Here is a 25,229-nt window from a genome sequence, read left to right as displayed (position 1 = left end):
TTTGTTTGTTTTGCCCCAATAGCTTTCAAAATTATTCTCATCTTTATTGACAATGTACATTTGCTTTTGCTCCCACATATGGCCATTTAAGATGATTAACATTTACAACCCTGGGCATCTCTTTACTCATTTATATCTTCTTAAAGATTAACTATCCTTTTAAGCTTACTAATGTATAGAGATATAATACTGCCAATGGGGCATTGGCAATTCATTTATACAGCCTAGTTAAGACCAGTAATAGAGTCACTTTGGAAAATCTTATTCTTTGAACACTTGAAAAGATTTTTCTTTAGTTGATACATATTTCTGTAATCCCTCAAAAACTTGGTTTAGTATATCTTCAAAAATTAAAAATGGTGTCAAAAAGAAAAATGCCTTCAAGGCATGATTCACTCAGCACCTTTGAAGTCATGTTTGCCGCTCTCTTCACCATGCTGGTGTTGGTCTGTGCTGGATTAATTGCTGTGGCCTGGCTGGCAATGGAGGGATTAGAAGGAGGTAAATCACATGGGGCTGGTTTCTGGGGTGCTATGATATAGATGCATTTGCTTTAATCTCAGTTACCCTGCCAGTGTAATTTATTAACCATTATATTTCATGGCAAGATATTCATGTTGATTCAGATGTCTCACTTTCACCTCACAGAATATTAGCAACAACAACAAAATGTTGTTCTGTAACTTGAAATTAAATCCAGACTTCAAGCCTAGAAATAATTTGTTCAAAAAAATTTTTGTTATGTTTCAATAAAGACTAGCCTGTGGGTTTCTTTCAGTTAATTTGAATCATAGTAATATCACTGCATTGGTAATACAAGACAGTAAGTAGGCAAAATTTTTTAATAGTGTTTATTTCTAAAGGATGATATATTCACTCTCTCATTAGGCCAACAATTAATAATTGCAACAATTACAATGGAATTTTTATTTAAATGTGACTTTCAAAAAATCTCAATTTGCCTAAGTAACAACTTTAAAAAATAATAATCTGAGCATTGTTCAGCTCTGGTTTATAGTGGTGCCTGGAGAATTAAGCCTGGGAACTCAGAGACTCAGACATGTGTGTTTTCCATATACATTATACTATCTCCCCAGCCATAAGTACCCATTTCAGAAATAAATACTTAACAATAGCTAGTTTACAGCTAAATTATTTGTAACAATATTTTTTCAAAGAAGCTCAAATATTGTTTATTATAGGAAATATCTGCACTGGTTTTTAATGGTTAACTTCATTTTATATTTGAGTAATCTGAGAATTTCTATGACATTTAAATTTATATTATTTTAATTAATATTTAATTAATTTTAATTAGTTAAATACTAAGGTAGAGAACTTGCATCCTTATGACCACTTATTATATGTAGAAGACTTAAAAATTATCAGCATAGCAATACCATGAATATTGAGATTATTTTCTAAAGCCTCATTTTAAATGATAAATTATACACATATGTTAACTATTTCTGAGAACCACCAGGGTAAAACTTTACAGTATGAATGATTGTATGAAAAAAAAAAAAAGTCACAGGACCAGATGGTACCGCACCTGACTGAGTGCACATGTTACAATGTACAATGACCCAAGTTTGAGCCCCTGGTCCCCATCTGTAGGAGAAAAGCTTTTGAGAGTGGTGAAGCATTGTTGCAGGTATCTGTCTCTGTCTCTGTCTCTCTGTATCTCTCTCTCTCTCTCTGTGTCACCCCCTTCCCTCTCAAATTCAGGCTGTCTTTATCTAATTAAAATATGAAGATAATTTAAAAATTGAAAAAACACCAAAAATTTAAAAATTCACAGTCTTTGAGTAGCTATTTTCCTCTGTTGATTGAGTAAATACAAACTATGATCAAAATGAAAGTGTATAAGTATGTGCACTGCTATGAAATTATTCAAAATAATTTCTGCTTTATTTAAATATTATATTTATAAGACACATATATATGAAATAAACAATAGTTGTGCTATGTCATATGATTACAATAAACAAATTAGATCTATAGTAAAGCACTGGCTTTTTTATCTTATTTAAATGCTTACATAATTTCAAGACTGTAAAATATTTTAGAAGTTATTAGACTCATTAATGATCAATTTAGGTTTTAAGGTACTTATGTTAAATATATTATAAAATAAAAATTTACAAATGAATATATACAAACTACTATATTTTACTATTGACTCTAAACTATTAACCTCCCCAATAAAGGAAAAAACTGGAAAAAAGTAAAGATAATTTATTATCTCTGAGGAAAAATATATAAATGATAGTTATTTAATAGTAAATATAAAAAATTCAAGTTAAATCCATAATGCAACACCCCTCGACAGAATATACTACTTTAAATTCATAATAAAGAATTTTTTTTCATTTTATTGGAAGTAAATATAGACTTAACAAAAATATTGCAAAAATTAAACAGTTCTCATATGACATTTATCCTGCTAATATTTTGGACATCTATAGTTCAAATATCACAGCCAAAAAAATGAATGTTCATGAAATGTTATTAACAAAATCATACTCTTTATTCAAATTTCACCAGGTATTCCGCTAATGTTTTTTACCTGTTCATGATCCCATGGAGATTTCTACATAAAATTTATTTAACATGTGCCTTTCATTTGAAGTGATTCCTTTTAAGTAAAATTGAATGTCAAATTTCTATCATAACAATAAAAAGTGCTGGACTTAATGCTACATATAGGTAGCTAACTTTATATTCAATCTGCTAACATTTTTCCCTTACTTTATTAATATTGAGATAATATATTTTCTATAGTATCCTCAGTTCAATTGCTTCTCCAGACTGACAATTACCTTCAAAAGCAAAAGGTCTTACATGTCAATTTCATAATTATTAGAATGAAAGAAGTTGCTTCAAATCTGTTTCAAAGTAATACACACAGTGAAATCTTCAAAGCAATCCACATGCAGAAAACCAGCTGTGTCGCTTGATGCTAGGTGCTCAAGAAGTATCTAAAAGCAACTACAAAACTTAATGGTCCATGTCTCACCATGTCTCCCTGAATCAGATCCTGTAATTGGTGCAAGTTGACAATTCCTCTGTCACCCAACAGGAATCTCAATAATAAAAAATATCGTGGAAGCTTGGAATGTGGGCTAACTTCAAAAAAAAAAAAAGAAAAGAAAGAAAAAATGATAGAATAGAGAAGAAATTTAGTTTTTAACCTTTTACATCAGTCAAGCAGCAGAAAAGGCAGTAGGTCATAAAACATGAAGACTACAAAGAAAAAGCAATATAAAACTAAGTCCCAATATGCTAAGCAAGAATATTACATCTATGTCATGAGTAGAATATGCATATTTATCTTATTCATAATTCACATTGTGTGTTTTTTTAATTAATCCACCTATATGCAGAATCTGAAAAACGGCATGAAACTAGAGGGACATTTAAAATAACATCAGGAGCTACATACAATCCAAATTTACAAGACAAACTTTCAGTGGATTTCAAAGTTCTTGCTTTTGACCTTCAGCAAATGGTAAGAAATTCTCTCTTCAGCATGTTTATAATTATGAATATAATTTCACAAAGTACTTGTCAAAAGATAAATAAATTCCATTTCTTAGTTTGAAATTTTTTCATGAATAATTGCAATACACCCAGGATGCTCAAATATGTGAATTCATTCACTATAGAGAAAAAAAAATCTCCAATCAGTTCTTAGAACATAAAGATAACTGAATTTTATTAAGTTTAACTCTTACATTTAATATATGTTTACATGTTCTTTTTTAGATAGATGAGATCTTTCAATCAAGTAATCTGAAAAATGAATATAAAAACTCAAGAGTCTCAAAATTTGAGTGAGTAAAACTTAATTTGTTTATTGACTGAAAGTATAAAAATCACAAAATAAGAATGTTTTGTTAATAGTCATTGATTTAGGAGAAAATATTTAACTTTCAGCAGTTTTGTCAGGACTGAGAAAAAGAGAATACAATAGATGTCTGTGCTGCAAGCAAGTAATAACTGAACTTAACAAATTGTATCTCTAGTGGCCGGACTATTTGAAAGGAGGAGGTCAAAGTCAAAGTCATTCAACCTGCATAAAACAAAAGCCATAGGAGACTCTAGGTCATTAGGGAAACACAATGAGAACATCTTTATAGAAATGTTATCTCGGATCAGAAATAATTATAATAGAGAGATCAGTGACAAATATACTTAGTGTATGATCTTCTTAAATGTCTTGAAGCAGGACTGGAGAGGCACATAATGATTATGCAAAAGAATCTCATGCTTGAGGTTCTGAGGTTCCAGGTTCCATCCAGTAGCACCATAAACCAGAACTGAGGAGAGTTCCATTGTCTCTTTCATTAAAATTAAATAAAATATTTAAAAGCAAAACAAACAACAAGAATCCTGACATGGTACAAAAGTCCTTAGTTTTTTTAAATAACTTTATATATGTGTTAATATTTCTTATAGTGAGTTAATGCTGTTTTACAAGATTATAGAACTACAAGGGTATATTTTCATGCCACACTCATCAATAAAGGTCTGTGCTAACCCTCTCCCAACAATAACAACCATAGTATTCACAGTCTTAGAAACAGTCTGTCTACTATTTTTTGCAAGTTAATATGTTTCAATTCTCTATATTTCACATTTGATTAAACCATACTGTTCTTGTCCTATACCTGCTTGCTTACTTCACTAAGCATAATTACCTCAAGTTCAATTCATTTTGTCTCTAAAATCACATCATCATTTTAAATTGTAGAGTAATATACCATTGACTATGTGTCCTGTGACTTCTTTTTAAAACTTTTTTATTATCTTTATTTATTTATTGGATAGAGGCAACCAGAAATAGAGAAGGAAGGGGGAGACAGAAGAAAGAGACACACAGAGAGAGAAAGCAATCTGCAACCCTGCTTCACCACTTGTGAAGCTGTCCCCCTGCAGGTGGGGACCAGGGGTCTGAACCTGGGTCCTTGTGCACTGTAACATGTGCAGCCAATCAGGTGTGCCACCACTTGCCCCTGTCCCATGACTTTTTTATTCAGTTAGAGAACTAAGGAAGTCAAATTACACTTAGTAAAAACAATGAAGGTCGACTAAGTATTATTTAATGAGAAGAAGAAAATTTGGAACCTTGTATTTTTTTTTTCACCAGGTTTATTGACAAGGCTCTATATGCCTGTACCAGAAATCCACCATCCCTGGCAGCCAAATTTTTTTCTTCTCTTTTCTTTCTTTTTGTTCTTTCTGTTATTTCATAGGATGTAGAGAAATTGAGATGGCAGGGAGAGATATGGAAAGGAAAAGATTAACATCTGTGGCACTGCTTCTCCACTCATAAAGCTTCCCCCCATAGGTAGGGGATGAGGGTTTGCACCCCCATGATAATGTGTGATCTACTGGTTGTGCTACCACTTGACTCCTAGAGCCTTGGGCATTAGACATGAGCATTAGACCAGACATTACCAGATACATAGAAGAAGATATTGGCACAACACCTCTCAATCTATGCTTTAAAATAATTTAAAATATTCAAATCTAACAGTGAAGAAAACAAAGACAAAAAAAATAAATGGGGCTACATCAAACTAAGAGCTTCTGCACAGTGAAGAGTATCAGCACTCAGAAAGATACTTATGAACGTGTGGGAGAAGATCTTTACATAATATACTTCAGATAAAGAACTAATAACTAAAATAAATAAAAAGCTCAGTAAACTTAGCACTCCCAAAAAACCAAACAAACCCATTAGAAAACAGGCCAAGAACATGGACAGAAACTTCGCTAAGACAAAGTCACTATTAATTATCAGAGAAATGGAAATAAAGACAATGAGACACCACTTCATTATTAGATAGTTTTGCTAATGGAACCCTTTGTGTCCACATGATTATAATTTTCTGGATAACTTGATTTTAGAAAGTTGAAAAAATTTGTTGAACATACTGGATCATCAGTACCTCAGAACTCTTATTTACTTAGTAAGCAAATTTTTATTTCTCTAAATGGCAAAAAATTGAAATTGAAAACTATTTGAGCTGGAGAATTTTATCCATCTCTTCTTTTATAATTGCCTAGGAAGCCAGTGAAAAGATCTTTATTTTATAAAAGATATTTATTTTGTAATGCTTCTCAAATAATATACTTAATTAATTCAGGGCTGTTTTCATCTAGGGATAACCAAAGTACTTTTAAATTAGAAATGAGGCTTTGAAATATTCAGTGAGAGAAATTTTTAAAGCTTAGATATAAGATAAATTTCAGGTTTGTACTTCAATAAACTGAGTATGTTGTGCACTGAGTATATATAAAGAAAAGTAATTTAGATGCAGGAAAGAGTATAAGAAGCAAATATTCAGGTTTTTTTTTTAAGTAACTATATGTAACTTTGTAATGTTAATTCTTAAATTTAACTGAGACAATAGTGATCTAATATTTACATTAAATCCTAGAAATTGGGCATTGGGGGGTAATGCAGCTGTTTAATCGCAGGTGGCGAAAAGCCAAAGGACAGGTGTAAGGATCCTGGTTTGAGCCCGGGCTCCCCACGGGCAGGAGAGTCACTTCACAGGCAGTGAAGCAGGTCTGCAGGTGTCTATCTTTCTCTCTTCCCCTCTGTCTTCTCCTCCTCTCTCCATTTCTCTCTTTCCTATCCAACAACAACAGCATCAATAATAACTACAACAGTAAAACAAGGGTTAGCAAAAGTAAATAAATAAATAATTTTTTTTAAATCCTAGAAAGGGTTAAGCTCATGTGGCGCGAAGTGCAAGGACTGATGTGAGGATCCTGGTTAGAGACCCCCTTCCCTGCCTGCAGGGAAGTCGCTTCATGGTCATTGAAGCAGGTCTGCAGGTGTCTGTCTTTCTCTCACCCTTTCTGTCTTCCCCTCCTCTCTCCATTTCTCTCTGTCCTATCTGACAACAACAATAATAATAGTAACCACAATGAGGCTACAACAACAAGGGTAACAAAAGGGGGGGAAATGGGATCCAGGAGCAGTGGATTCATGGTGTAGGCATTGAGCCCCAGCAATACCCCTGGAGGCAAAAGAAAAAAAATCCTAGAAATAAATGCAAAAATACTTAATATTAATTCTTTCTCTTTTTGTTTCTGACTTTAATTAAATTTATACAGCATGCGTCATTATGTGATCAAATTAGAGTACTCAAAATATTAATAGTAGATTTTGTCACTGACTTACTATACTGACAAATATTACCCTATGTTAACTATTATCTCATGCTATGGTATGTGTGTGGAGGGGCAGTCACTCTATATGACAAGCAAATGGTTTCTACTTATCTGGGAAACATTCTATTATCTTTCTTTGTGGAATGCCCTTTGACTTAAAGATTATTTAGCAGTTGATTTTTTTTTTTAATAAAGTGTTGTCTGCCCTTGTGGAAGCTTATTTTGCCCTTTGAGCACAGATGAGTCACCAAGTTAGGAAATGAAATACTCCTGTTTACTTAGTAGCCCCAGAGGTTATCAATATCATTAGGGAAAATGAGATAAGAAATGTTTTGATTTATTCCACCAAGGCCCTCAGTACAATGATAGAATTTATCTGCTTAAACATAAAACTCAAGATACTCTACTGAAACAAGTACTTTGAGATGGAAATAATCACTGCTTTTTTTTCTAAAAGGAGATTTATTTTCCTTCATAAATAAAATTAATTTCAGAACAGTGGGAGAAACCATTACTAAACTACTAATATTGCATCTTTAGCTTTCTTATCAGGGGATACACAAATATTTAGGACAGTTTTCCTGATTCTAATATACATCACTTATTTCAACTGTTATGGTAAATAAAAAAAACCCAGAGTATACTATGCAAATATTTGTATATAGGACATATATTAAATATACATATATTGGAATATAAGCTATATGCTTCCTGCCCTTGCAAAGAATAAATTAATAAATGCAATGGATGATTCACAGTTAAAAATACATCTTTCATACAGATATATTTCATTCCTGAAAATGAGTTTATCCAGTAACTTTCAATTTTCTGAAGGAAAATTAAAAATTTTATAACTTCTCTACTTTAAATAAATTCCCTATTCTCTCTTAATTCAAATGAAATAATAGTAGGTATCCTATCAAAGGAACATGTAGGAATCACATTAAAAAGTCAATTTAATCAGAATCAAAACTAATGTGTAACTAAGAATTGGGTAAAAATGTGGAGTTTGAAAGCAGAAAAATGACAAGTACTATTCACTTTCACAAGGTCATGTATTTCAGATCCCTATATTCCACTTAGGAGTTAAATCATCCTAAAGTTGTCCTTCCTTTTTTCTCTTCCCTCTCAGATAAGTGAAACATTAATAAATAAAAATAAAGTAAAACTTCCTTGGGTGTTCTGCAGGATCTCTTTCCTCTCAGTGATGGTACAGAAACAAAGTTTCCTTGTTTAAAAAGTACTGGATTCCAGTGGAACTGTAGTTTAGGGCACTCTAGTCATCTTCATTCACCTAACATTTCCTCCTCTGGGGGTTTGGGGGAAAATCTCATTAATTTATATCTATCACAAGTGAGGAAGATAGCATAGTGCTTATGCTAAAAGACTCATGCTTGAGCCTATAAAGTTTCAGGTTCAATACCCTGCACCACCATAAGCCAGAGCTGAGCAGTGTTCTGGTAAAAAGAATATATATATATATATACATATATATGGATACATATATGAATATATATAATAATATGACTATAACTATGTGCTTTTTTAATTAGAAAATATGTCATACAAATATTGATTCTATCTAAGCTGCCTTTTAAAAATCCAAGTATATTTATTGTACCCCGAGCATACTAAAGGGTACAGAATTAGGATCAGAGTTAAATTTTGTCTTCAAAGAAGCTAAATTATAAAATAATAGTTTGGGATAAGTAGAAATGTGGAATGAGGGAGTCAGGGGTAGCACAGCAGGTTAAGCTCAGGTGGCCGCAAAACACAAGGACCAGCCTAAGGATCCTTGTTCGAGCCCGCAGCTACCGCCTGCAAAGGAATCGCTTCACAGGCAGTAAAGCAGGTCCGCAGGTATCTGTCTTTCTCTCCCCTTCTCTGTCTTCCCCTCCTCTCTCAGTTTCTCTCTGTACTATCCAACAACAATGGCATCAATAACAACAACAACTACAGCAATTAAAAAAAATACAAGAGCAACAAAAGGGAATAAATAAAATAAATATTTAAAAACATTTTAAAAAAAGAAATGTGGAATGAATATCTCTCAGGTGATTTAAGTTCAAAATCTATTCCAATGAAGGGAACTTTACAAACAGATGCTGCTGAGCTTGGTGTAAATAAAAAAAATAAAAATGATGATGGCCATATAATTGAACTTGAATGCTGTGGACAGAGAGGATGTAGGCAAGATAAACCTAAATCTGGATCATAATACTTAATATCCTATGAGTCACCAATAATCAGAGATATGATTGCCTTCTTTCTATGGAAATAAATTAGATAGAGCCTATTTGTTATAAACTTGTTATTAGGTCTTCATAGACATATATAGATTTTCTTCCTAAAGTCAGTGAAACTTAAATATCTACATATTTAAAAATCACCTGTGGAATTCTATATATCTGTATGCTTCATTCCAATAGTAAAATAAGAATAATGATATAGAAATATGTGAAGTCGTTTAGCTTGACAAAATGGACTACAGAACAGTCTGGCTTAGGTATTGGTATGCGAAAGTAGAAATCAGGAAACCTTCATTTAGTGCTTCCTCTACTGATGCTTTATGTGATGGTTTCTTTGAAAAACCATTTTCTCTTTCAATTATTTTTGTTTACCTTTAAAATAGAATATTTCACATAATTTACTTTGTGAAAATGTAACGAAGATTAAGAGAGTTATAACTATAAAGAACTTCTGGTGCATTTTATAGGGATCAAGTACCAAATATTAGAAAATTGACTTTTCCTTCATTTTTTGATTTGCAGAAATGGAAGTGTTATAGTTCTATTTGACCTTTTCTTTGACCATTGGGTGTCAGATGAAAATGTAAAAGAAGAACTGATTCAGGGCATTGAAGCAAATAAGTCCAGTCAACTGGTCACTTTCCATGTTGATTTGAGCAGCATCAATATCACAGGTATCTGTACATCATTTGAGTTCCTTGAATCATTAAACTGTGAAATTAAAATTATAGTTCTATGCCAGAAAAGCAGCAGAATCATTCTTTAAGAACTTGTCTTTCTTACTGAGGCAACACATTTGCATGAAAAGTCTAAAATATCAGGGGACCAGGTGGTGGCTCACCTGGTTGAGCGCACATGTTACCTCGCTCAAGGACCTGGGTTCAAGCCCCCCACTCCCCACCTGCATGGAAAAGCTTTGCACTAGTGGTGAATCAGTACTGCAGGTGTCTTTCTCCCTCTTTATCCCTACCATCTCGATTTATGGCTTTCTCTATCCAATAAATAAAGATAAAAAAATTTTAAAGTGTACAATATGGGGAAAATCATATTTGAAGAAAAATAAGTGAGTAAAAGACCAAAAAGTTGAAAATGCCATATGCATAAATGTTTGTGGGTCTTACTACATTCTATGTCTCTATTTCTTTATCTGCAGAAGCGGTCAGAAGTGATTAAACCTCAGTAATGAAAATTAATTAATTAAGTAAATAAAAATAAAGATGAACTGTGACTTAATTTTTATATTTTGTGTAGTTGCCAATATTATTAAAACAATTAAACTTAGAAAAGCTAGTTTTCATCTGTGTGTGTGTGTGTGTGTGTGTGTGTGGTGTGTGTGTGTGTGCTGGGCACCGAATACATATGTCAAAACTTTCAAAATATATACTTCAAAACTGAGCATTTCCCCTGGCTCAAAGAGCTTCTGCATTTTATGGAATTTTTTTTCCCTTTAAGCAAGATTGAGTTGCCAGTATATATTCAAAACAATTTCGTGACTGATATGTTTCATCTGTTTTAGTTTAAAGCAATTAGTTCCAGGTATGCTATGACATGGCTTAAATATAAATAATACTGTGTGGTCATGCTGAATAAATGAATACCTCTTATAAATGTGTAAAATAAACAAGGTTTGGACAGGTATATTTTATAGATAAAATACATATTCTGAAAATCCATCAAATAAGCTATCATAAAAATGATAGTAGATTCACTATGAGAGAGGAACTCTTAAAGAATCAGATTTTCCTTAAATGACTATTCAAACTGCACTTTCTGTCTTATAGTATCTTTATATTAAATTATAAGTCCAAAACTCTAATTAACTTCACTTTCTTACAGCTTCTTTGGAGAGTACAATAACAACTACAATAATACCTGCAACAACTTCAGGTCAGAAATCATGGCTTTTTAAAATATATATATATATATATATATATATATATATATATATATATATCACTGACAAAACCATAGGATAAGAGGGGTACAACTCCACACAATTCCCACCACCAGAACTCCGTGTCCCATCCCCTCCCGTGATAACCTTCCTATTCTTTATCCCTCTGGGAATATGCACCTAGGGTCATTATGGGGTGCAGAAGGTGGAAGGTCTGGCTTCTGTAATTACTTCCCCACTGAACATGGGCATTGACAAGTCGATTCCCTACGTCCAGCCCATCTCTCTTTCTGTAGTGGGGCGGGGCTCTAGGGAAGCTGAGCTCCAGGACACATTGGTGGGATCATCTTGCCCAGGTTGACATCATGTTAGCATATGGAACCTGGTAGCTGGAAAAAGAGTTTATAAAGCCAAACAAATTGTTTACTAATCATGAACCTAAAGGTTGGAATATTGCAGATGAAGATTTGGGGTCTCAATATCTATAGAGCTATATCTATATCTATATCTATATCTATATCTATATCTATATCTATATCTATATCTATATCTATATCTATATCTATATCTATAGATAGCTATGTTTTATAGATAGGCCTATTTTAGTTATATTCCAAAGGACCCATGACTATACTAGTTTTTTTTCTGAGCCTGACATCTGACCCAAGTGGACCCAAGTTATTGTATATATATATATATATATATATATATATATATATAGAGAGAGAGAGAGAGAGAGAGAGAGAGAGAGAGAGAGGTGTGCACCACACAATTTGAAAATGATAATTCAAATTAGTGTTAATTTTATACTTTATTCCACTATAGCCTCTTTCTATTTTTCTCCTCCTCATGCTCCTTCTCCTCCTCCTCCTCCTTCTACTTTTCTCTTTCTAGAGTGCTACTCAGCTCTGAATCATGGTGGTGCATTAGGATTGTACCTAGAACTTTGGAATATATATACATATGTATATGCATATACATATATGTATAGTCTGTGTGTAACACATCAAAATATAAGGTTACTAAGATGAAGGAAGGAAAATATGAGATAATCAAATGATGATTGTTAAAATGCACCACACACTTAGAAAATGAGAATTCAAATTAGTGTTAATTTTATACTTTATTCCACTATCGCCTCCTCCTTCTATTCATTCTCCTCCTCCTCCTCCTCCTCCTCCTCCTCCTCCTCCTCCTCCTCCTCCGCCTCTGCCTCCTTCTACTTTTCTCTTTCTAGAGTGCTGCTCAGCTCTGGCTCATGGTGGTGCATGGGGATTATACCTAGAACTCTGGAACTTCAGGCATGAGAGTCTCTTTACAGAATCATTATGTGATCTACCCCACCTTAATGTCATATTTTAATTGTAACTGGCTAGTCACTACTAATCACAAAATTGCAAATTGCCAAGTGTTTTCTTTGAGAATATCTCTATAATTTCAACTAACATGAATTATTTGAAAATATTGTGGAAAAATTATAAAAACTGATATTTGAATAGATGATTGTTAATCCTGCCCCCACTAATTACCACAACCATTGTCCATCTTTTTACCTCTCTGAAAATTTGTCTCCCATAAATTGCTAATAATAATATTAATCACAAATTCACTGCAAATATTAAATTAACATACAGTTGACATAGAATAGATTGCAATGCGACATAAAGTTGTTATTTTTATGTCTATGATCATGACCATTTTCATTATTATTTAACTGGCCCAACTTTTAAAGTATTGACAGGGGCCAGACACGATATCTTACAAACATAGATTTATTTAATTCTCAAAATGATACTGTAATGAGTTAATATCTTTATTAACTTATGAAGAGATAACTGATATGTAATATCCTTAAAGTCAGAGAGCAGTCATATGGTAAAATCAATAACTAAAAGCAGTTTCTTTTGTCTCTGAGGCCCACATTCTAAGCATATCCCATGCTTTCATTTCAAATAATATTAGATTAAGATAGGAAACTTAAATTTATAATCATTACTAAATTAACTAATTCTAATACTTAGGTGCTGATTATTGAATAATGCTTTTTAAAATTTTTTCTATATTAATTTATTGGATAAAGATAGTCAGAAATCAAGAGAGAAGGGTGAGATAAAGAGAGAGAGAGACAGAGAGACACCTGCAGCCCTGCTTCATCACTGGCAAAGCTTTCCCCCTGTATGTTTGGGTCAGGGGTTCGAACCTGGGTTCTTGCACATTGTAACATGTGTGCTTAATCAGGTACATCACCACTAGTCCCCCCCCTTTGAATAATGCTTTTATTTAGCAAAAAAAACCTAAAATTCTAAACATCATTGAAAACAAATAATTGTGTTCTTAAGCACTAGACACAATGACATATTCATAAGTTAGTAATAATAATAGTTAACAATCATCTTAAAACACTTTAGTTACAATATTCAATAGAAGGGGTAAACAATAAATTCACAATAATGTAACAATAATATTACTGTTATTTATTTTTACAGAAAAACTAACAACAAACAGTCTTCTGCCAACTCCAGGTTAGTTTTGATATTATTTATATCATGCTAAGAAAGTATTCACTAATGTTTAACTGTAGGCTTTTAAGATTTTTCTGATAACATAGCAGTTAATATTACTTCTGTTTTATTTATTTTTTCTATTTTAAAATTTTTATTATATTTATTTATTGGATAGAGACAGCCAGAAATCTACAGAGAGAGTGACAGATAGACACCTACAGCCCTGCTTCACCACTTGTAAAGTTTCCCCGTGCAGGTGGGGACTGGGGACTCCAACCTGGGTCCTTATGCACTGTAACATGTGCGTTCAACCAGGTGTGCCACCACCAGGTCCCTACTTCTATTTTATATGTAAGAAAACCGGAGGATAAAAGTTTGTAGTTCTAGTTTAAATTTTTTCCTAAAATAGATAATATCTTGTAGGCTAAGTCTGTATTATCTGGACTTTGTCTAGTCCTCTGTCTATTAGAACTATAGCTGTTATATACTGCTAAGAATGCCATCAAGAGGATTAAGTATTTTCCAAAAGGAGTGTAGGGCTCCTTAGCCCACTGCATAGAAGGTAGATATACTTGCATTCTCCTCATGATCTCACTAATTGAGAACTCAGTGTCAAAGAAACCTGGATTCATTTATTCATCAAGTTTGCTTAAGTGTCTATTTTGTGCCAAGCCCCAGCTTATATCATTGATATGTTAATTCGTCTGAATTTCTTGTATTGTCTGTTCATTTGTCTATCTTCTGGACAAGTGTCATTTCTGGCCTTAATTTACTTTTATCATTGAATGGCTGTGTGTATTAGTAATTTCTTAAAACTCACTAAAGAAAATGTTCTATAGATCTTTGGTTCTCAAACAATACTGTCATTTTTTTATATTAGAATTCATTCTAACTGATATATGCATACAATAAAAATAATATTTGTGAAACTGTACAACATAGTAAGTGTAGCAGTTAAAAAGCAAGATAGTACATGAATTACTAATCAAAATATTTTGTGGAACAGATCATCAGAACTCTATCCCATAGAGGTCTTTAATAATAGGTTAATCCTACATGGAATTCTGTTGGGGTTTTATTGACATAGACACATAATACATTGAAAGGCAAAAATTGCCATTTAGTCCGTATGCTTTTCTGCAACATGGAAAACTATTATGGCATTACCTGCTTATTATGTGTTTATTTTATGTGGACATAAGGGAATAAGCTCACTGTCTTACACGTGTAAAAAACCACTAAGTGGACCTCCTAGCCCATTATCTTGTTCTATTTTTTAAGAGAAAGCATAAAAGGAAAAACAAAGAGACACAAAAGGATTATGTCTGCTGTGTTCCTGACTCTATACATGTTATTCTTGTGTGACCTCACAGATATTAGCATTAATATGTGTGTTTTACTGCTTAAATAACTTCTGGCCCCATAGTTACAGAATTTAAGAATCATTTTCAAACTTTTTTTTTTTTTGCTTCCACAGTTATTGCTGGGGCTCAGTGCTTGCACTATGAATTCATTGCCCCTAGTGGCCATGGAAAAAATGGCCACTAGGGGCAATGAATTCATAATGCAAGCACTGAGAGAGGAGGGGAAGATAGAAAGGTAGAGAGACAGACACATGTAGATCAGCTTCACAGCTTATGAAGCACCCCCCCCCAGCAGGTGGGAAACTGAGGGCTCAAACGTGATCCTTGCATGGGTCCTTGCACTTAGTATTATGTGCACTTAACTGGGTGAACCACTGCCCAGTTCTCTAAACAAACTTTCAATAATGCATTTGTACTCAATAATAATACATTCCAACAAGAATAGGATTAGTGTACTTATAGACCTATTTATCACACTTTGCATGAGCATTTTTTGTATTTACAGTAAGGACCAGGGTCAGAGAGATATCTCTGGGTAGGATAAATGCTTTGCCATGTATGCAGCCCAAGTTCAAGTCACATACAGAGCAATCGGTAAAATTAGCTAATGGTAGACTAATTTGTGGTTTTTCTTTTTTAAAAAATATTTTAATTATTTTTCATAAAGACAGAGAGTAATTGAAAGGTAAAAGGTAATAGAAGAGAGGTGAGAGAGACCTACAGCACTGCTTCACTGCTCATGAAACTTTGTCCCTGTAGGTAGGGACCAGGGGCTTGAACTAGGATCTTTACACACTATATACCTTCAATAGAGTGTACCACTGCCCAGTCCTATCTCATGATTTTTGCAATGATTAAAAAGTTAAGTAACCTTTGGTCTTCAATATGTTTTTTTTTTTAATTTACATGTGAAGTTGGGGCCTTATACATAAGCAATGTCACTGCTCTAGGCCACTACTATTTTTAGGCAGAGAGACGAAGCTGTAAAGTCCATAGCACTGAAGCTTTCTCTAGTGCTATAGCACCTCCTTTGTCTTTCTTGGACACGACCTTGGGCTGCATACATGGCAAAGCTTGCGTTCTACCCAGAGGAATAACTCTCTGACCCTGGTGGTAAGTTATCTATGTATAGGGCTCCCCCCCCAGCACCAAAAACAACAATATTTAAATTAAAAATAAATATTTCCAAGAATGAACCTCAGTAAAAGCAACTTAATGATATTCAGTATGCTTCTTTTAATTTGATAATTTGCTTTACAAAAAAAATCCATTTCTGAAGTTTTCCGGTTATTGCATACTGTATTGAATTACTTTAATCATTCTCAAGGAATTATTATAAGGTAAGTAGGTGACAAAATATCATATTCCTTCTTTTATTGAATCCAAGCACTACCTGAGTCCCTAGTCATTTTTCTTATTTATTTCTCTCATACAGCAAGATACTATAGATTTATGAAGGAGAACAAGACAATTAAACTTGAAAACCACAGTTTCCAAGCAGTAATTTATTATGAATATGCCTTTCAGGGATGTTAAGTTTATTCTCATTTTTATATACCTGGAAGACAGAGTTTGCAAAAGATCAACAAATGCATGCATCATATACCTGGCATGAGAACTATTATCAATTCTGCCCATGAGAATTTTTTATATGAAAACTGGTACAAAGTCCATGGGGATTATGTTCTATTGTTCAACTGCCTTTGTTGCCAATTACTGTAAAGTTTCACTAGCCCATTTAGAACACAGGAGGAGAGAGATGGCATCTAAGTCTCCACTGCACAGATTGATTTCTTCACTGCTACAGAGTGCTTATGTAGCAGGGGCTGTTTTCAGGGCAAATTGTTCATATGCTTGAAGGGTTTCTAGAACACAGTTTGTTTTAGTCCTTTGCCATTTACTGTATGAGCACTGATTGTAGAAAAAACAAAAATTTCATTATCCTGGGCTTACTCATCCTGTACAAAATGCAGTCGTACAATTCCATTATGTGGAATGTCTTGGGTACTGAAGAAAAAGAAGAATTAGATGATTTGGTGAAACTAGGAGTTTGGGTCAAGAGACACTAAAGTAAAATAATGCTTCTCAATTGATTTGTTCCAGGTACTATGACACAACGATTTGATTTGACGTTAAATGTATTATAACTTATGTTTATCTCAGCAAGAAGTGTGTGTGTGTGTGTGTGTGTGTGTGTGTGTGTGTGTAAACACTCTTTTATAATTTAAGGCATTCCAATTCCCACAATATCAGAACTATTAAAGTATCTATCCACTATAATTTCTTTTGGATTGACCTGCCAGTTTTGTTAACGAGTTTAAATTCATTCTATCAAATTTTTAAAAAAGTATATCATTCTTCCAATACACTGTAATGTAAAAGAACACATTCATGTATTAAGATACTGCTTTCAACTACTCAGTAAACCATAAGCATTTAAATTTATTTTTTTCCAAAATAGTTTTAGTCATCAAACTCTATTGCCCCATTTAAATAACAGTGAAAATATGTTCTATATTCTCCAACCTGTGATTTTTTGAAGTATTATCCTATTTTGTACACTTCTTATAAGTAGCTTAGAGGGGGAAAATAATAGATTTGAGCCATTTTATTCTTCACAATGCCTACTTCAGGGATTGGAACATATGAGAAAATGGAGCTGTCTTAACCCAAATCACTAAAAATAAGGACTTTGGTTCACTTTAATATGATCACATCTGAATTTCACTGTATCCTTCATAGTAAAAAATATGTATAATTAAAACTTCCACATGAATTTGAAATGACACTAACTTATTTGTGCATTTTCACAGTATGTCAAGAGAAATATACTAGGGTTAAAATATCATATAAATGTATGCATACGTTTTTCTCCATTCAAGATAATGGTAACTAAATTTCAGGTAACTGGTCATGTTCCAATAGAAGTAATTATCACAAAGAACTCTTGAAAAAAAACTAACATAAGGTTATTGATTAAGTTAGTTTTAATCAATGCTTTCATTGGGAGATACATGTACATTTAAAGAAATAAGTTTGAAGTCAGAGAGTTGGTACATCTAAGGACTCCAAATGGGGGAGGAATGAAAGTATTGTAAAGGAGGTTGGGGGGGTCCCAGTAGAGGAAGGTGACAAGTTGGTGGAGGATGTAGTGAACTAACACCTACCATCAGGAGATAAGAAACCATATACCTGTGACAACATCAGTCTTGTAAATCATCATTTTCCCCCAGTAAAGGGATATTTTTAAGACCAACTCAAAAGGGGAGAGGATGGAAAGAGATTTTAAAAAAGTGTCAGAATCTGGTGAATAATTTCCTAATTTTCTTTCCATGGTGACTTTCACAAATATCCCATTTTCACACACCATTTACATATTTTATTGAAAATATCCTAGTGACCTTACCACGAATACATGCATATTCCTCTACTCCTAGTACAGTTGGATACATCTTCAAAGCATGGTGACGTAAAGCTGTTATATCTCTCATATTAAACAAAGAATCTAATATTTGATATTTAGATAGCTTGTTTCCCTCTCTCTCCATCACTCTTCCATAAGAAAATAAATATTTGAAAAGAAACATTGACACAAATTAGCATCTAAAATATACTTGCAGAATAAAGTATCCTAACTAGTATAAAAGGAACCAAATTTGTGTCACTTGCCAGTGTGGTTCTGAGATTAAGACTATAAAATTCAATTTGCAACAGAGATACAAAACATCAGGAATGAAACTATATTATAAATATCTTCCTGAATCTTCATAAATTTTTGGACTGAATGGTAACTAAAACAAAATCTTCCAATGTGTGAGTACAGAGTATTTTCCTAATTCTTTATTATTCTTTTTTAAAATAAAAGCAGAGAGGGAGAAAGGCAGAGGGACAGAGTGAAAGAGACAACCACATACAAAGCTTCCTTCAATGAACTGGGGGCTAAGCCTCAATATAGGTTATACATATGACAAAGCAAACAGTGAGCTATCTGACCAGTTCTGATTTCTTTATGTCTTCTACTTCTTTTAATAAATAGACATTATATTTTTAATGGATTAGGGACTCACAGAACAAGGACTTTCTTAATAATATACATTAACAATTGTTGTGGGTTTGAATTTAATACCATTTTTTGTTTTAGGGAATATCTCTGACCTTTGTCCTTTGTAGTATTAAATATTAGGTTATTCAAGACGTTCAAGAAATTGGAAACTCAAAGGTCTCTATCTACTTTAATTGCAGTCAATTACAAAAGTATAAATTAGATATATATGTATACTTAGAAGCCAATTTCATATATATTTTTATTAGGTTTTACTTTAGTAAACTGATTAACACCAATACTTTTAGCTTCTTAATTAATTTTATGAAATAGAAGCAATAACTTGAAAATCAAACATAAATGTAAAACCCAGCAGGTGGCAGTGCAGTGCTGATTTAATATGAAAAACAATACCCAAGATGTACTATTGAGCTCAAATACTTTCAATATAAATATTAGATTAAAATAATGAAAGTTTCACATTGCTTTGAAAAATGAAAGCATATATATCTGGTGGGCAAGAGAATGTGATTATTTTTAGAACTGCACCCAAAATTTTCCAGTTGATTTCTAGAGACAAATTTTTCTTCTTGGTGAAGCTCTGTACTTAAACATAAATAGAGAAACTGGCAAAGGATAGCATAAACTGAGTGACAGAAATGGTCAAATAGTGAACCCAATTTGACAAGAAACCCTTCAAATGGGTTTATTTCCATTTTTTTCCACTAAAAAGTTCTTACCAAAGCATCAAAGTACTACTGAATGTCAGTAATCATTGAGTTTTTCCAGTTCTTCATGGAGTAGTGCATTGGGAATATTCAGTACTTAATTTTTATTATAAGATGGCTCCCACTGACAAATTATGTTCTGTTCAGTGCAAGTCTAATCCAAGCACTACATTTGTAAATATTAAGTTTACAACAAAGAAAATTGTCCTCTATGTTTGCCGATGATGTGACAATCATTCTAATAAGTTGCTGCATATAATACATAGTAATCTAAAAGGGCATAAATGTTAGAAGCTAAGAATTTCAAGATGTGATATTAAGGTCTCAAGGTTAACATACTCATAGCTAACTTCCATGACAAAGTACATTTTTCAAAGTTTAAAACTCTAATTGTCATAAAAGTTTAGTTAAACCCCATAAGTATTTCCATTAGGAATTGTACTATATGTCATAAGGACACTTAAGTAACAACAACAAAAAAATACATAGTAAATTTTAGAACATTGTCTATGATATATGACTTGGCATTAACTCTGCAGTGCAGAAAACTTACAAATAAAATCTCTCTCTCTCTCTTTCTCTTTTTAAGGAAATGTTTCCATAGAATGCCTGCCTGGTTTAAGACTTTGTATTGATGCTCTACATTGTATAGCAATTGACTTATTTTGTGATGGAGAACTAAACTGTCCAGATGGTTCTGATGAAGATAACACAGTTTGTGGTAAGTAATATACATATATTACATATGCATATGTATATTTATATGCCTATATATTTACCTCCAGAATTATTGCTAGGACTCAATCGTAGCACTACAATCCACTACCACTGGAGGCCATTTTTTTATTTCATTTTATTGGATGGAACAGAGAGAAATTGACAGTGGGAGGAGAAGATAGATAGATAGATAGATAGATAGATAGATAGATAGATAGATAGATAGATGAAGCAACCCCCCTAGAGGTGGGGAGCCAGGGACTCGACCTGGATCTTTGTGTGGGTCCTTACACTATATACTATGTGTGCTTAACCACTGGACCTCTCTGGTAAGTAACATTTCCACATTTTCTCTCACTTTTACTTTTATTTATTTTTTATTGTTTTATTTTTTTAATTTCTTTATTGGAGAATTACTGTTTTACATTCAACAGTAAATACAATAGTTTGTCCATGCATAACATTTCCAGTTTTCATATAACAATACAATCCCCACTAGGTCCACTGTCACCATTTTGGGACCTGTATTCTCCCCCACACCCACCCCAGTCTTTTACTTTGGTGCAACATGCCAATTCCAGGTCAAGTTCTACTTGTGTTTTCTCTTCTTATCTTGTTTTTCAACTTCTGCCTGAGAGTGAGATAATCCCATATTCATCCTTCTGTTTCTGACTTATTTCACTTAACATGGATTTTTCAAGGTCCATCCAAGATTGGCTGAAAATGGTGAAGTCACCATTTTTAATAGCTGAGTAATATTCCATTGTGTATATATATATACCACACCTTGCTCAGCCACTAATCTGTTGTTGCACACCTGGGTTGCTTACAGATTTTGGCTATTGCAAATTGTACTGCTAAGAACATATGTAATTAGTTCTCTGTCCTCTGGTGTCAGCACATGGACTCCCCCCACCCCCACTGCTCCTGATTCTGAGGTTAGGAGCAATGGAGACTCACAATTGCATTTGGTGAGTCTTAGGGGATACCTTTCCGCCCTTCAGCTGTCTTTTTGTTGGTGAAACAGACTGGAGGTTGGGTCTCAACTGGTAAACTGCCAGACTGTTACCAGCCACTTAATTGTTCCCTAGGCTCCTCTCTGTCCATGAGCCATACGTGTTTTCACTATCCGGTGGTTTGGTGGGTGCCTGAAATTGTTCTAATCCTGTCTTGTTGCTGTCCCAGGTTGTCTCCCCCACCTTTACGTTTCATCCTCTTCAACACACACACACACACACACACACACACCAATTTCAGATTCTATTGCAGAATGAGGTAAACAGGCTTTAGTTAAAAACAAAGTGTGGCATCATGAGGTAATAAAGACAATGTTGTTTTGTAGCTCATAAATAACTTTTAACAAAATGACACAAACATCTTTAACTTCCATATAAGTATTATATTTGTTCTGAAAATAATATGTACAGTCATGACTCATTCGCTAGATTTTTTCACATGTCCTTCTGTTGTTACTGTAAACTCATGACATGAGATTGAGTGTTAGAACTGAATTTTCTAAATTTGCTTGAAAGTCATAAACAGGTTGCATTATTCTTTGTGTCATGGGTGTTTTATGCCAAGTGAAAGTTGGTGTTATTTTTATTATTTTAACCAGAACTGTCATTCATGGTAGTGCTGAGGACTGAACCTAACTCATGAGAGTCTCAGGCATGGAATTTATTTTGGATAACTATTACTCTATCTTCCCATCCCATCTAAATGTTAATATTAACTGGCCATCCAAGTCACCATCTTAAGACTCTAGATACTCATTTTCCTTAATGTCATTATATTTATTTTTTAATTAAAGAGTTATTATTGTTATGAGTTAAAGAAATAAAGAAATAGAAGAAAGAGAAAGAAAGGAAGGAAAGAAGTAAAAAAGAAAAAAGGAAAGAAAGGAAGGAGAAAGAAAGAAAGAAAGAAAGAAAGGAAGAAAAAGAAAGAAAGAAAGAAAGAAAGAAAGAAAGAAAGAAAGAAAGAAAGAAAGAAAGAAGTGATAAAACTACTTAACTCTTACTTGTGACAGTGCTGGGAACCAAAACTGTTCCCTCGGGCATTCAAGCCCTGTGCTCTAATGCACTGAGAACTATCCCTCTAGTCTTCATTATTTCTATTTCAAAATTAGCAAAAAATACTGTGAAATAGGGGAGTTCAGTCAATTAGCATATCTTTAGTTGTGATTCAGGTGTACACCTTGTTTATTCAGCATTTAGTAATTAATGATAGAGAACTCCGAAATCAAGCACACTTCACCTCAGAACCAACTTGAACTTTGGATGGCATAATTTCTGTGAAAGCCCCTTCCCATCAGTATACATTCATAGGAAATTAATTGAAGGAAATTATTTTTATATGAAATTGACCTTTGCTCTCTCTTTTCCAGCTGGGAGCTGCAATTCTGGATAGTGTTATTAATAGAGCCACATTAATGTTGACTTCCTTACACAGCTTTCTTTTTTAGTATTTCGTTACTTAGGTTTGCACAACTTATAGCTGACTATAGCTGAAACAAGATTTCTTTAAATTGTTTTTTCCTTCTGATTAGAATTGCATCAGCAAAAATGTTCACTTTTTTTTAGCTGACCCATGAGAAAGAAAGATGCTGACTCACACTCTTTAGACCAATATTCAGGCCTATTTAGAAGTTGACACTTGTCTCCATTGGTTTCCATGCCTCTATGTATATGCACTATATAGATACTGCTGAAGGGGAAACACTGAGGGGACTAGTATAATTGAGTCCACAGAGGGAGCTCTTAGTAAGCCTAAGAATATGTCTACACATGAATCCCATCACATCATAGGCAATATTTTGGATGTAAGAACAAAATGTCTGATACTATATGACAGAGCCCTTTATCTCTCATTCAGAACTTTTTTTTAATTTATTTTTTATTTAAGAAAGGATAAATTAACAAAACCATAGGGTAGAAGGGGTACAACTCCACACAATTCCCACCACCCAATCTTCATATCCCATCCCCTCCCCTGCTAATTTTCCCATTCTCTATCCCTCTGGGAGCATGGACCCAGGGTCGTGGGTTGCAGAGGGTGGAAGGTCTGGCTTCTGTAATTGCTTCCCCGCTGAACATGGGCATTGATTGGTCGGTCCATACTCCCAGTCTGCCTCTCTCTTTCCCTAGTAGAGTGGGTCTCTGGGGAAGCGGAGCTCCAGGACACATTGGTGGGGTCTTTAGTCCAGGGAAGCCTGACCGGCATCCTGATGGCATCTGGAACCTGGTGGCTGAAAAGAGAGTTAACATACAAAGCCAAAGAAATTGTTGAGCAATCATGGACCTAAAGCTTGGAATAGTGGAGAGGAAGTGTTGGGTGTGTGTGTGTGGGGGGGGGGGGGTACTCACTGCAAATTCTAGTGTACTTCTGCTTTTAGGTATATATTTTGCACTTGTTTGTGGATAAGTGTGAACATATGCTCTCTCTCACAGAACCTGGTCTATATCTAGGTTTTGGGACTTTGTTAGAAAGTGATCCACCTGGGATGGAATTAGAGAATGCTATGAAAGGAAAGGTCTCACCTGAGTAATGAAGCTGAAGGGTTGTCATTCCACACGTGAAGTCTCTGGGCACAGTCTGAGGTGAAGCATGTTGAAGTGGCTATCGTTGTGTTGATTAGGTTGTGATCGGCAAATGCAATATTATTTGATATGGATTGGGAGAGACATACGGGAAAGTGGGCCCAATCCAGTGGTTCCAGGACTGGGGGAAGTAGAGGCTCTATAGTGGAGATGTGAGGTTCCTGCTGTCATAGGGTTCAAAAAGACAATCGATAGTTAATGTTATCATCACATTATTTGGTAATTGGGTTAACTTTGAAAAGTCCTTTTGTTGGGGGTTGCTGTATAATACCCAGTATCTTGTAAATAGTTGTACCACTGGTTGCCTCTGATCTACTTGGTCTAGGCTTTTGAGAGAGTCCACATATCAAATACGCAGCCTATATAAGAAGAAGACAGTCTGTGTTCCTATTTCCTTGTCTTTGATATCTATGATTTACATCAAGCTTTGCCCTTCTCTGCTTTATCTCACCTTGCTGGTTTAACCACTATGTTTTTCTTAATACCTTTAGATAATTAACATGTCTTGCATCATGGAAATTAATTGCTTTGACCTTTCTGTATCTCATTAATTCTTGTCATTCCTACCCCTCCCCACCATAGGGGTATCAGACCTTTAGAACCCTGTAATTTCTGACATATTTGAAAAATGTCCTTTGTTCTGTTTGCTATAAAACCCTGTGCTTACCCCCAATAAAGTGGAAGTTCATACCTGAGTTTCCCATGGCAGTTTTCCTTCTGTATCACACAGTCCCTAGAACTGGTGGTGGGAAAGCAAGTGGCTTACCTCGGGTTGCAAGGCCACCCATGTGAGCGCCAGCAGTTCACTGGTTAGGAAACATATTTTCTCTTATATATGGCCCAAGTTCAAGCCTTAGCAACTCGTTGGAGTGACACAGAAGCAGGGGAAATTCTAGTACTATGATATCTCATATATATATATATATATATATATATATATA

At 34.0% G+C, this 25,229-nt stretch overlaps 1 protein-coding gene across 1 annotated transcript in view; it reads left to right on the top strand.

The window, feature by feature from the left end:
• The first annotated feature begins 356 nt into the window (after positions 1-356).
• The window catches only part of TMPRSS15 (transmembrane serine protease 15), a 121,160-nt gene continuing 96,287 nt past the window's right edge, over positions 357-25,229 (top strand). Inside the window, exons 1-6 of the mRNA XM_007521284.2 lie at positions 357-519; positions 3,387-3,511; positions 3,769-3,836; positions 9,963-10,114; positions 13,821-13,856; positions 20,562-20,693. Coding sequence (XP_007521346.1) covers positions 357-519; positions 3,387-3,511; positions 3,769-3,836; positions 9,963-10,114; positions 13,821-13,856; positions 20,562-20,693 — 676 coding nt within the window. The remainder of the gene's footprint in view (positions 520-3,386; positions 3,512-3,768; positions 3,837-9,962; positions 10,115-13,820; positions 13,857-20,561; positions 20,694-25,229) is intronic.

Source organism: Erinaceus europaeus, chromosome 14 (assembly GCF_950295315.1).
Source record: "Erinaceus europaeus chromosome 14, mEriEur2.1, whole genome shotgun sequence".
Classification (NCBI taxonomy): Eukaryota; Metazoa; Chordata; class Mammalia; order Eulipotyphla; family Erinaceidae; genus Erinaceus; species Erinaceus europaeus.
Note: the sequence above shows the minus strand (reverse complement) of the source record. Positions and strands in the feature narration are given on the sequence as shown.